The 13,492-nt window shown below is 36.9% G+C and overlaps 1 protein-coding gene across 1 annotated transcript in view; it reads right to left on the reverse strand.

The window, feature by feature from the left end:
• Nucleotides 1–6,861: 6,861 nt before the first annotated feature.
• foxp4 (forkhead box P4) overlaps nt 6,862–13,492 on the reverse strand; it is a 125,213-nt gene continuing 118,582 nt past the window's right edge. Inside the window, exons 16-19 of the mRNA XM_077529808.1 lie at nt 11,617–11,738; nt 11,069–11,135; nt 8,910–9,082; nt 6,862–7,393 (exon numbers count right to left, since the gene is read on the reverse strand). Coding sequence (XP_077385934.1) covers nt 7,246–7,393; nt 8,910–9,082; nt 11,069–11,135; nt 11,617–11,738 — 510 coding nt within the window. The 3' untranslated portion in view covers nt 6,862–7,245. The remainder of the gene's footprint in view (nt 7,394–8,909; nt 9,083–11,068; nt 11,136–11,616; nt 11,739–13,492) is intronic.

Below are 13,492 nucleotides of genomic sequence, written 5' to 3' on the forward strand. Positions count from 1 at the left end.
GACCGTGTTTTCAACCTCACAGTGACTCATATGGGTCCATTTGATGACGTGCTAAATCAATGAATAAGTTTTCAGGTACAGAAAATAAATGTTTTAAAATTGTTGCTTGCAAGTCATAAATATATTAAAATACAGTATTATAAAATTAAACGATTTAAATATTTATCTTAAATAATGTAAATATACCTGATACTTTTAGTGGAGCTTTTTTCTCTTTTGTATGTCTCTGTGTGCTCCCAGCTCCCTGCTACCTTGAACAATAATAAGTTGCATAAAAATGGAAGGAATGATATTTAGCTCTGCTTGGCCATTAATAGTGATCAATATTGTTAAGTTAATACCTTTCTGACAGTGTCAATCTAGCTGACCATTATTGTTTTGACAAAGGCAGACATTTTGATTCAGTTCTTGTTTTGGGTATCATTAGCTTCTGACCAGTTAGCGCCGACACATTTGTTTTAAAATAGTGACCAGATTTTCAAACTTAAAAACTGGGACACTATAATTTAAATGAAAATCAAATATATAATTACAGAAACTATTTATGTGAAAAAAACATGTAATTGCTTGTCAATCTGGTTATGTTATTATTTTAGCTAATACTACATCTATCTTGGTTGACCGGTCAACAGCTGTAAACAATACAATGCACTCACCATTATCCAACGTTATTTTTTTATTGTGCTCGTTTCTGGCAGTTATATTGGAAATATGGCACCAGAAAAGCTCAGTTTGCGTTGGGTCTGACCGATGGCCGCAGCATTAGGCTAATAGGATGTTCCAGTATGACGAAAGCACTCGAGCTTGCGACCATTGAACAGTTAGATTTCTTTCTTTTTGTTTGTTTTGTTTATTTAATGAATCTCTATGGCAAATGTGATTGACATGCACATGGCCCAAACAATTGTCTTGACTAGTGACTAGTCTTAAAATAAATAAATAAATAATAATAATAATAATAATAATAATAATAATAATAATAATAATAATAATAATAATAATAATAATAATAATAATAATAAATAAATAAATAAATAAATAATAATAATGAGAATCGACCGGGGACTCGGGACAAGCTAATTATCAGTTATCTCAGTTTAAATGGGGACGTCTGGTCATTCTAGTTTAAAATCATACACAGTATAAAGCAAAAAAAAAAAAAAAAAAAAAAACATACACCTCACAATTCTGAGTGAGCCACTATCTGATTGTGGGAATGCTGAATGCATCCCACATAGGTTATTCGGAGTTTTATTCTCCTCACTTGTTTGCCAAAAAAAAAAAAAAAAACCTCCCACATAATACTTCCGATTTACCCAGTTCAAATGTCAACTTACTTAAAAATTTCACACATATATATAGTCTGATTCCACGTTACTTACAGTACTCGCACAATTTGACGTTAAATATCAACTTTCCCCTATTCATTTTCAATGGGACTGACATTGAACTTTTTCACGCCCACTTCCATACATACAACTGATCATCATTACCAGCTCTGTGATACTGCTCAGTTCTTTTTATTGATTTCTTTCAACTTCAATTAAAACTTTGTAATTTTCACATAATTTATCTTTCACTTTACTTCGTACGCATTCAGCTTAGCATTCAGCTATTGGCATTCAGCTTTCAGCATACCACGCAATTTCTCTAGAAATTGCACTTTCCCACATATGTTAGTGATTTTTATTCTCCACACTTTTTTGACATGTAAAAACTCCCACATAATACTTCCAATTTACACTGTTCAAATTTCAACTAGCTTCAAAAATTCATGCCTCCCGGGGTATATATCGTCTGATTGCACATTACTTACAGTATTTGCACAATTAACATTTAATATCAACTTTTCCCCATTCATTTTCAATGGGACAGACATTGAACTTTTTCGAAGTATCACTTTCCACGCCCATTTCCATATACATAACTTATGATCATTACCAGGTGTCTGATACTGCTCGGTGGCACAGTTGGTAAAGCGCATTGTCCAGTAACCAGGAGGTTATAATTTCATAATTTATCTCTCAATGTTCTTTCAGCATTCCCACAAAATTTCTCCAGAAATTGCACTTAGTCTAGTTTGTTATAATAATAAATCTATTTCAGTTCATCATAAATGTTACACGCAATGCACTACTAATATCAACCCCTAAAGTAACACACAACAAGGGACAGTGTAATAAGTATTTTTATTGCATTTTATAATGCCATTGTCAATAATTAGTACAGATTACATGCAACTAGACCTACTGTACAGTTTTTTATTGTCTGCATGGACAGACACAAGAAGATTCAGGTTACAAATACACAGATATATGCATGTGTGTGTGCGTGTGTGTGTTTTATACAGCATGAAAGAAAGGGCAGTGACTGGCATCAACATGGCTACCCGGCATGGAGGCTCCACTCTGTGTCTTAAAGCCACCTGCACCCAGCCCCCGCCTCTAAATCTGGTGACACTTGCAAAGAACAACAAATAGCAACAAAATAAGCAAAGCGATAAAGTGAAATAAAGTAACAAGATCACTGCTGAAAATGTACACACATTCCTAAGGTTTGACCGGAGGGGAGCTGAAGTGGTCATTCGGACTTGTTTAATAAACCGTCAATGCTCCACTTTGACAGTCCCTTCCCCCCCCCCCACTTGAAAAGCGTCCAATCACACGTGACGATTGGGGCTGGAGGGCCCACCGTCACACACGTACACGTACAAGAGATAACAGCTATCAGTGAAGGTGATCTGTGGCGTCAATGGAGACTTTTGGAAGTAGCTCGCTTTCGGTTTGGTTAAGGTATCAAGTTTGGTTACAGTTCAGGAGTTTTGGACTTTGGTAGTCAGACGGAGAGCTGCATCTCGGAGTCCACATTTTGGTACCGTGACCACACCAAAAAAAAAAAAATAAAAAAAAAAAAATAAAAAAAAAAATAAGGATGAGCGAAACAATGCAAGCATTTGATCTGCTTTTTGGGGATTAAAAGAGGAACTGTGTGACTAGTCACACCCCCATCCCGCCTGCGGATGATTGACAGCTCTGCAGGTCAGAGGTCAGCTAAGGAATGACAAGGGTCAGGGGTCAGAGGGACACAATGTTGGCACCTGAAAGGACCAACAAACATTTGTGTAAAGCAGGAGAGAGGCTAAATATTCTTACACTCGTTTTCTTTTCAAAGGTTTTGGTCCTGTCATTGAGAGAAAAAAAAAGTCCTTCTGAGGTATCAATACACAATGAAATAAATTTATAGTTCATCCATTTGTGTATTTTTTTCCTTAAAAACGCATAAATGCAGTACAGAGACAAAAAAGTATCAAAATAGACCTAGCTAAGATAAATATACAAACAGATCTTACCTAAAACCACTGATCTAACTTTTATCTTTTTTCTTTTTTTTTTTTGCGATAATACACTTTTGAAAAAAAATCAGCGTCCCAGACGTTTTTTTATGAAGAACTGAAAACATGGAAATAAAAGAAAACTATCAAAACCGAGATACCTGCAGTACTTAATGATAAATACAGCATTAGCAGTACAGTATCGCAACCATTGCTGCAAAGCTTTACAATAGCGAAACAGGTGCAGAAAACACACAGAAAACCCCCCAAAAAGAAATGAAAAGGAAAGAATGCCCTGGAGAGATAAGTCAATCATTAATATACAAGAATACATCATGTTATGCCAAGAAATGTTACGACCTGTGACCAATCTTTATAAAAGCGTCTTGTTTACAGGTGTACCTTAAAGCACAAGATCATCTACATGTTGGACTGAATGTTGCACTCGGGGAGTGGTTACTGCTTTTTTGGGGGGTCTTTGGATATTTGGTCAGAGCTTGTGTTTGCACGAACCCTTGTTGCCCTGCTTCAATGCTTCTGTGTCACCAATGTGTATGTGCATGTGTGTGTTATTCAGCCTATCATCATCATCATCATCATCATCACACCTGATAACAGTTTCCCTGCAACGACAAATTCTCCGTCATGCTTCAGGTCGCAGCTAAGGCGAGGTAGTCTTGACAGTCCGTTTTGTTAGTTTTTGGGCTGAAGCACACGCACGTGTCAGGGAGTCCACATATTGTTAATAGTGAGGAAGAATGTAGAAGGGGAAAAATATCCAAAGAGAGTTCCAAAAGGAGGTAGTGTTCTTTTTGGTCTGTCTTTTTGCCTCGAAGAAATAAGTTGCAGTTTGAACGCAAAGCTTCTTCAATTAAATAAGAAAATGGTGCCAAGTGCAAACGTTAATGAAAATGACAACGTGACATCCCTTGGCTGCTGTCCTCTCGCATTGGTATCATTTTATAGTGTTATTATTTGTTCCCTCTTTACGGAAAGATTCCTCGCTACACACATTTTGGAATGACTTAGTCGTGGGATTGTGTTTGGAACACACGTTCGCCCGAGCATGGCAGAGTCACGCTTTCGCCTCTAAGTGCTTTTTCTTTTGCCTAAATACGAGGAACTGTACACATTAATACTTAATTGTACCAAGGAGTATTACGGCCACACTGAAAATAGAGAGAGAAAAAATACTATGAAAATAATTCAAAATGTTATGAGAATGAAAAATTACAGTACGTTTATGGTGTAAATGTTTGTGTCTGTTCCTGAAGAAAGAACTGCACACACAGAAAACTCAACTTTGGGATTTAACAAGTATTAAATCATGAGTGAATTTGACATTCAGTTCTTCAAATTACAACTTTATGCATGTATCTGTATCAGGCTGACACCCCGCCTTATTTCAAGGTATCATACTCCGTGGCCGATATCTCGTGGCCGTTTTACGATCAGGAATTAGAAATAACAAGAAATGAATTTCATAAAATTGTAATGAAAAAAGGCTATACTGGGATATTATAGGTCTTTCTTTTAGGGATAGGCGAGTACCGGTATTCATATCAGGCCAATACACGGCCTTATTTGAAAGTATCGGCAGTTGCGACAGCAGCCGATACCAGTATCTCCCACTCTGTTGTAGCCATTTTAAAATCAGGAACTAGACATTGTGAAATTAAAAGAATAGAAAATTGACATTCATTTAATGAATTTTTAAGGAATTATTTCCTTAAAATGAACTGTTTTTTGGGGGAAAAATGTATGTCTCAAAAGTACGCGTGGTATCGGTACTTGGTATGGGTGACGAGCAAGTTGTCTACTTGGTCTGATATCGGTCTGAAAAAAAAAGTGGTATTAAAAAAAATTCCTAGTTTTTTGGGGAGAAATTTTATTTTTCAAAAGTAGCCTACTAGTGGTATCGGTACTTGGTATCAGTATTGGTAATACTCAAAAGTTGGCTACTTACTGGCATCCGCCTGAAAGAAAAAAGTGGTATTGAACATGCCTAGTTTTTGCTAAGTAAAAATTTGATTTTTTTTTTTTTCTCATACTTTTCCTTTTTCCTTTTCTTTTTAGTGTAGCTTTAACACTCCTTTGTCTATTTGGCCTCACACCTAATTTGTAAACGAAAAAAAAAAAAGCTTTCACTTCAAATTTGTAGTTTGCTTCTCACACTTTGGTTTGGGAATGGTCAGCACTGTTTAACTTTCAAACAATACATTAAAAAATAAAATAAAAAGAGCTCAAACTCCTTCCTGGTTTGTTGTCTTTTGGCCAGTTCTCTAAGAATAAAAAGGTGATGGAAATAATAATAATAATAATAATAATAATAATAATAATAATAATAAGGGGTGAAACAAACGACAGGGTTTTTGGTTATCTAACTATTTCTTTGGTTACCTGTAACAAAAAATAAGACGGAAATAAGAAGCAGGTAATAGATTTGAAAAAATGACAAATGTTAAATTTGGCATGATACTGTGGAGAAAGCAATGCTTTGTTGCTCAAGGAACAAAATACAATTAAAAGAAAAACAGAAAAATCTCAGTTGATATTCCGTTAACACATCCCGACACATTGAATGAAAGATCGCGTCGCCACGGCAACAAATCACGAGCACAGAGCTTTGAATGGTTTTGGTAGTATCCCACGCAAAGAAGTCCCCCCCTTGTTTCTTTTGGAAATTGTGGGATGAGGTATTCTCTGACTGCATTCATATATTTTTATATATCTTTTTTTTTTTTAAAGCCTTACTGATATCTCTCAACTAAATAAACAATCAAAATAAATGAATGTCACACATAAAATGCTGTTAAATAATCCGTTTGGATAATGGTAACTTTTAAGTGCTATTTCCAAATTTCTAGCCTGCTACACTTGAGAGTGAAAGGGAGAGGGGGACAATACTGCGCGTTCTCTTTTTTTTCATACTCTTTCGGAATGGCGTGGAAAACAAATCGGACACAAAATCCATACCAAAAAAAAAAAAACAGCATCGTCAGAAAACATACATCGAAACAGAAACACCACAAAGGGAATAATGCTCCTCCAAAATAAGAAAAGAATAATAATAACATCAAATTTAAAAATAAAAGGAAAGGATAAAGCTACCACGTGTTTTTTTTTCTCATGTCGTTGACAGGTTCCTTTTTTGTTCTTTTTTTTTTAAAGTCACAATATTTCTATAGACACTTCCCGGCTATTTTCTTCTATGAGTGTTCCAAACTCATCTCTCCATCCTGAACAAAGGAGAAGAGACAGCACTGGATGTTCCTTTTCTTGCAGTCTTTTTGGGTGGCAGGGACAATGTCTTTTTCTCCTTCTTGTTTTTTGTTTTTTTTCCTTTTTCAATATTTCACAAGCAAAGAGGGGCCACGCCCCCTTCTGGATGTGTTGGGGCGCAGTCCGAGGTATTCTTTGAAAGCATGTTCCTCTCTTCCCGTTTTGCTTTGGATCTGATGAAAGATTGACTCCAAAGTGTGTCAGGAGATACTGCACGACCACCGCCAAACCCCCCCCCCCCCCCACCCCGGCGAATGCTCCCAATCTATATACACGCGTGTGTAATGTGTTGTGAAGGGCCTACACGGCGCAAGAGGTTACGTCCAAACTTCTTCGGGTCTCCGCAGAGAAGCTGAAGGAGGTTTCGACTAGTGAAGGAGTGCGCCGTGTGTGCGCTGTGTGTGTTTGCGTAAAGAGACGTGAAGTTAAAGCAGTGCTCCACAGACTTAAAAGTAACAAAGGTCTTCAAACCCTGTTTGGAGTTTTTCAATGTCGTCCTTGGTTGCTTGCTCATAACGACAAATCAAAATAATAAAAAAAACATTCTCGTTTGCTTTCTTTTCTCTCCTTTTGCTTAAGGGGGTTTCTGCTGACTAAGCCCCGCCCCTCCGACCCCGTCCGTCGGCTCCGCCTTACTCCAGGTCGTCGGCGGGGAGGTCGTCCTCCAGGTCGCGGTCGTCGCTCGGCAACGCCAGGTTGTGTGTGATGCCGGCCAGGAGGGAGACGGGCCGACAGTCCTCCTCGATCTCGGTGGGTTCCTCCTTCACGTGCACCGCGTGGCTGCGGGGGGCGTGCGTACGTAAGTGTTAGTCGTTGACGTCTACGCAATCGTTATAAGGCAAGCAATTATATCTTGTTTATATTTTCGAGTTAGTTTGAAAACTTGCTACTGGATATAACTTTTTTTTTTTTTTTTTTTTAACTGATTTTGACTCTTTTTCCCCACATAAGAACAACACGGAATATTTTGGGGGAGGGGGGTTTATCTCATGTTTTTATTTTTTCTAGTGGACGCCAGTATATTATGGCTGTAACGTGATGCAAACTTATATGTAACATTTTCAACTTGAACATCATGCATATCAACTTGCGATTTTGATTGGTTAGCTAGGATCCAATCATGAACCAGAAGTGTTGACATCAAATCAAACCTTATTTACATAGCACCTTTCATACATCCAAATGCAACTCAAGGTGCTATCATCCAAATTCTGCGTTTTTATTGGTTTCGACATGCAAATATGTCATGTCCACTGAAAGCAGGGTTATTATAGTTTTGGAATTTTTCATTTTAGTTAGTTTTGATTTCGTTTTGTGTTAGATTTTTTAATTTAGTTTGTTTTAATTCATTTTCAGGGTGGTTCTATTAGTTTTTATTAGTTATAGTTCTTTAATAAATGCTTTGTTTTAGTTTAGTTTTAGTTAGTTTCAGTATTAGTTTTAGTTTAAAAAAATAAAAAAGTGTATTACTTGTGCGCAATATATCAAAAACACCATGGGAGCGATGTCATCTGAAGCTGCTTTTCTATTGGTTGCTGCTAGATGACACACTTTCAAACGTCCTTTTTCCAGTTAATATCAAAATAAATCTACTTAAAATCACATTTCAAATTATCCCCAAAGGGTCATGCATTAAATTACCAAAGACTAAAACAAAGGACATATTTGGTATAATTATAGTTAGCTTTAGTTAGTTTTGTAAACATAAAATGTAGTTTTCAGTTAGTTTTCGTTTTTTTAAAAAGCATTTTTGTCTTTATTTTATTTTGTTAACGAAATTGTTTTTGAATTATAGTTTTAGTTTTTTCGTTAGTTTTACTTTACTAAAATAACCTTGGTCCGAAGTGGTTAAAACCAACTTCAGAATGTTCCTAATGTCTCATAATGTCCAAAGTTCTTACAGTACATGCATGACATTTTGTTGGTTCCATTATTGTGGTTGTGTGATCATATCATTTTTTTTAAGGATGTTATTTATTTTGAGATTTGTGTCTATTTAAAAAAATAAATAAAAAAAAAAAAAATAAATCATACTTATCATATTTGGATGCGGGCCTATAAATAAAATTGACTGAAGGTTTTTGAAAGACTGATTTAATACATTTTAATACCAATTAAGGCCTTGTTTTTATAATCGTGGCTTTTTGAGACATAAAGACCCACACAAAGTCACATTCTGTTCAGTCGTAATTGGTTGCTTGGAATTGCTTACAATCGTTATTAATTCCTCAGGTAAAATCATCTCCAAATGACATTCAAATAGCGAAGAAGTAGAACCTTGTGTGTGCGTTTGTACCTGTACTGCTGAGGGCTGAGCGTCGGGCTGCAGCTGCCGTTGCTGTTGACCTGCTCCACCGTGGAGCTGACATCATCATGGCCCACGTGCAGCATGTTGAGACTGGCTGCAGATGGGGGGGTCACCAGGGAAGGGCTGTTGAACAGGGACAGGCTGCTCTCTGCCAGGGCCGCCTGCACACGCACACACGTACAGTAAGCTTGCATGTCATCCATAGAAATCACATTTCTTCCTACACTGGATGTCAAGGGTTGAGAAGAGAAGAAATGTATTTGTTTTCTAGCTCACTTTCTTGTTTTCCACCAATCACATCATTCAGATTGGTGGCAAATTCCGGAACATTTTACCAACTCAAATCCGGGCCCAACAGTAAGCAATTAAAAACAAATACTTGAAGGACTGGCTGAAATATGCAAACACCTTTTTTCCCTCCTATTTTCGGTATATGCACACATTTGGCACATTTGAAAATCATTCATTAGGTGAATTGAATAAGCAGAATGATTTAAATTTCACATGGTAACGATCTGAATCTGTTCTTTTGAATGTGCCAATGGAAATGAACGGTAATAATAAGAAATACAGCCTCAGTTGGAATGAATGGGGAATTTTAAGGTGAAAAATTTTAAATTATGGGAAACTGTGAATTTTTGGAATAAACAATATAGAAGCCCCCAAGGCCTGAATGTTTGGAACATGTTGAAGTTGGAATTATGCGAATTGAATGAATTATGAAGAAGGAGAAGCGCGTCAAATAATTGTGAGGAATAAAAAATAAAATAAAATAAAATACGCCTTCAGCCTTTACCCAATATTGCTAATAATCCTAAATTGTGTTTATATAGAGATATTCTCAATTTGCAAAAATTATTTACAACTAAAATAGTGACATTTTAATTCATAACACCCCAATATGAAGCTGAACTTTGACACTTCGATTGTTTTGACGTTGCTTGTGAATGTGGAGATGTGATTCTGTTGGTCAGGGGCGTATCCATTTTTATTTGAACATATGCTGCTGGCCACCCTAAAAACCTGAAAAAAAATCCTTGACTTTTTGCTTGACCACCTATATAAAAGCAAGACATAACATATGTTCACCAACAATGATGCATTTGTTTCACCACATTCAATGAACCCGACTAAGTGCAATTTCTGGAGAAATTGTGTGGGAATGCTGAAAGCACATTGAGATAAATTCTGAAATTATAACCTCCTGGTTACTGGACAATGCGCTTTACCAACTGTGCCACCGAGGAGTATCAGACACCTGGTAATGATAATAAGTTATATAAATGGAAGTGGGTGTGGAAACTGAAAATTCAATGTCTCTCCCATTGAAAATGAATGGGGAAAAGTTGATATTTAATGTTTAATTGTGCAAATACTCTAAGTAATATGGAATCAGACGACATATAACCCGGGAGGCGTGAATTTTTCAATATAATTGAAATTTGAACAATATAAAGTGGAAGTATTATGTGGGAGTTGTTAGGCGGAGAATAAAAATCACAATAACATATGTAATTGTGGGAATGCTTCAGCATTTTCAAAATGAATAATGTGGCCCTTGCTTGCTTTGATTTTCCATATGTGGCTCTTGGAGGTCTACATTTGAACACCCATGCGCTAGATCATCACTGAATGATGTTTTCATGCTTTTGGAGGCGACAACTTGGCAAACCACTAGGGGGCACTTATACACAGAACATTCCGCACGGAGGAGGCTGTCAAAAGTCTGCGCGTTCACCCGAGAACCTCAACGGGCATGTTGAGGGACACTTCAGCCATAACCTCAACATCAACACACGCACAAACACGTGATAATAAAAGATGCGGGGAACTCTCATCGGCTTGGGGATGTGTTTTTTTTTTTGTTTTTTTTTGCTGCTGCCACGGGCCATAATTTTATGCAGTAACCTTAATTGACTACTACTTGACGCCTTGTGCAAAATTGCGTGTGGAAGTGGGGGTGGCGCCCGTGTGAGAGAGGGAGGTGGGAGGTGAGGTTCACGAGGGAGGCGGTGCGAACGTCGTTAGGGAATCTGCTAATTATAAAAGGGAATTGATATTAGTGTCCTTGATTGTGATTGGCTGCTGCTGTGTGTGCGTGCACGTGGCCGAGAGGGAAAAAGATGGAGTAGGAGGGCATTCCTTACCTGGTAGCTGGCGTTTAGGGATCCAAAGCCCAGGCCCGAAATCATGTTTTTCACCAGAGTGGGACTCCTACACACACACATGAGAAAGAAAGAGAGAATAAGAGCGATGAGGACGCCAGATTGGGCACATATGTGAAAATGTCACCTCATCCTCAGCTTAGAAGCAATCATAAGTCATAAGGAGAAACATACACACACTGTAAACAGATGCTTAAACACACACAATAGCAGACTGTCTGATAGCTGATGTGCAGGTGTGTGCGTGCATTTAATTAACCCCAGTTTTTCTGGCAATTGGAGGGAACATCTGTTTGTATTCACTAACAAGGTTTGCTCCTCCCGTGCATCTCACACAGCTGCTTGCTAATGGTGTTGACTAACAAGGAACACACACACAGACGCGCGCGCGCACACCCACAAACCAAAACGGTAAATGTAGGCCCATTTAGGCAATCATCATGCCAGCACACATAAGCTCATGCGCACGTCAACCGCGAGTGCGGCAAGGAGAACTGTGAGAACGTGCGGGTGCGTGCGTGTGCGCGTACCCGGTCATCTTTGGTGGTCTCCTCTTTTGGTATTCAACTTCGTCCACAGTCCACACGGCCCCCTTCACGTTCTCAACACGGACAAAACATTTGTGCAGGCTCAGGTTGTGGCGCACGGCATTCTGGGAAAGGAGAAAACATTGGATTGGATTTCATTTCAATGTTTTTGCTCACTTTTTTTATGTAATTGTTTTTCCCTTCATTAAAATGCAAAAACAAACAGAAATACTATAAAATCATACAACAATGTTTGGAATTTATTTATTTTTTTCAAGTAATGTCGCAATTTATATTTTTCATTTTCATTTCCTAAGACTGATGTTTGAAAGCACATGCAAATAAAAGAAAAAGAAAATTGCTAATCCCATGAAAAAGTAATTCATGTCAAGTTGCCATAGTGGTATTAGGCTTACACCAAAAAAATAAAATAAAATAAAATATTGAATACAATCACATCAGAGCAGATTTTTATTTTTTTTTTTTTACTTCAAGAGTATCTATTATATTAAGGCTTAGGATGATTAATACAACTTTTTTTCAGGAGTACTCAACCCTTGAGTAGTCACTGATACCATGAACCGATACCACTAGTATTTTTGATACAGGAAATTTCCTCCCTAATAAAACGATACGTAATTTTAAAGAAAATTATCCTTAAAATTGGATGAAATAAATAATTAACAATTTTCTGTTGTTCTAATTAGGGCTGTACAATATATTGGAGAAAGAAAATCAATATCGCGATATTGGCCCTTGCAATCTGCATATCGCAAAGACGTGCAATAAATTTCATATGGAATTTTATGCTTTTATCTGAATTTGATCAGTCAGATGCTAACTAAAATGTGCATCGCCATCCAATATTTGAACATTATCAAGAGATAATTACTATTAATTAACTAAGATTACATTAAAGTTGCTTATTTTGCCGCATAAAAAATGTATTCTTTTCATTAGATAATAAAAATATAATTTCTTTAGGAACATATTAAATATTTACATTAAATATTGCAATAATATCAATATTGCTATATTCAGCAAGTATATTGCATGTTTTTCCAATATTGTGCAGCCTTAGTTCTAATTTATAATCTTAGTTCCTAATCATAAAATGGCTAAAATCTCATTCTGGTATCGACCGAGGTTGAGAGTACTGATACCTTGAAATGAGGCCTGGGTCCCTTAAAAAGTTATTATTATTATTATTATTATTATTAGTATTATTATTAGTATTATTGTTGTTGTTGTTGTTGTTGTTATTAATATTAATATCATTAGGGATTTGACTTGCTGAAAATGACATCACAGTTTCGACCAATCACGGCTCACCTGTTTTCTAGGATTGGTCATGTGACGTTAGCAAACTGAGACATGATTGGTCATTGCCTGAGGCCTGCACACACGTCATCTTCAGTTGACAGCAAAATGTGTTTTTAAAGGTATTAATTGTGCACGTAAAAAAATGACATCAAATTAATAACTTGTTCCTTCTGAAAATGGCTAAATGAGTCAAGTATCCCTTTATTACTGGAGTAAGTCCTCAAACTGGGTGTATTTAATTAAAAAAAAATGTCACTATGAAATGAAAGTGATGAGTAACATGATGTACATTTTAATTTTTAAAATCTGTTTTTATATATATACTACAAGTGGCTAGTGCATGTGAGGCAGCATTATTTTATCTTGCAGTTTTGTTATCCGTCATCATCAAGCAAACACACACACACACACACAGACCGAGACACGGCGGCAGACACGCGGCTATCTCGGTCGGCCCCCCCAGGGACAGGCCTCCCTTTTCATCTGCCATTTGTAGTGTGTTCATGCCCAATTTCATTACCAATTTTAATTCGTCTATAATTAAATCCTGCATATT

This window comes from Festucalex cinctus, chromosome 8 (assembly GCF_051991245.1).
Source record: "Festucalex cinctus isolate MCC-2025b chromosome 8, RoL_Fcin_1.0, whole genome shotgun sequence".
Lineage (NCBI taxonomy): Eukaryota > Metazoa > Chordata > Actinopteri > Syngnathiformes > Syngnathidae > Festucalex > Festucalex cinctus.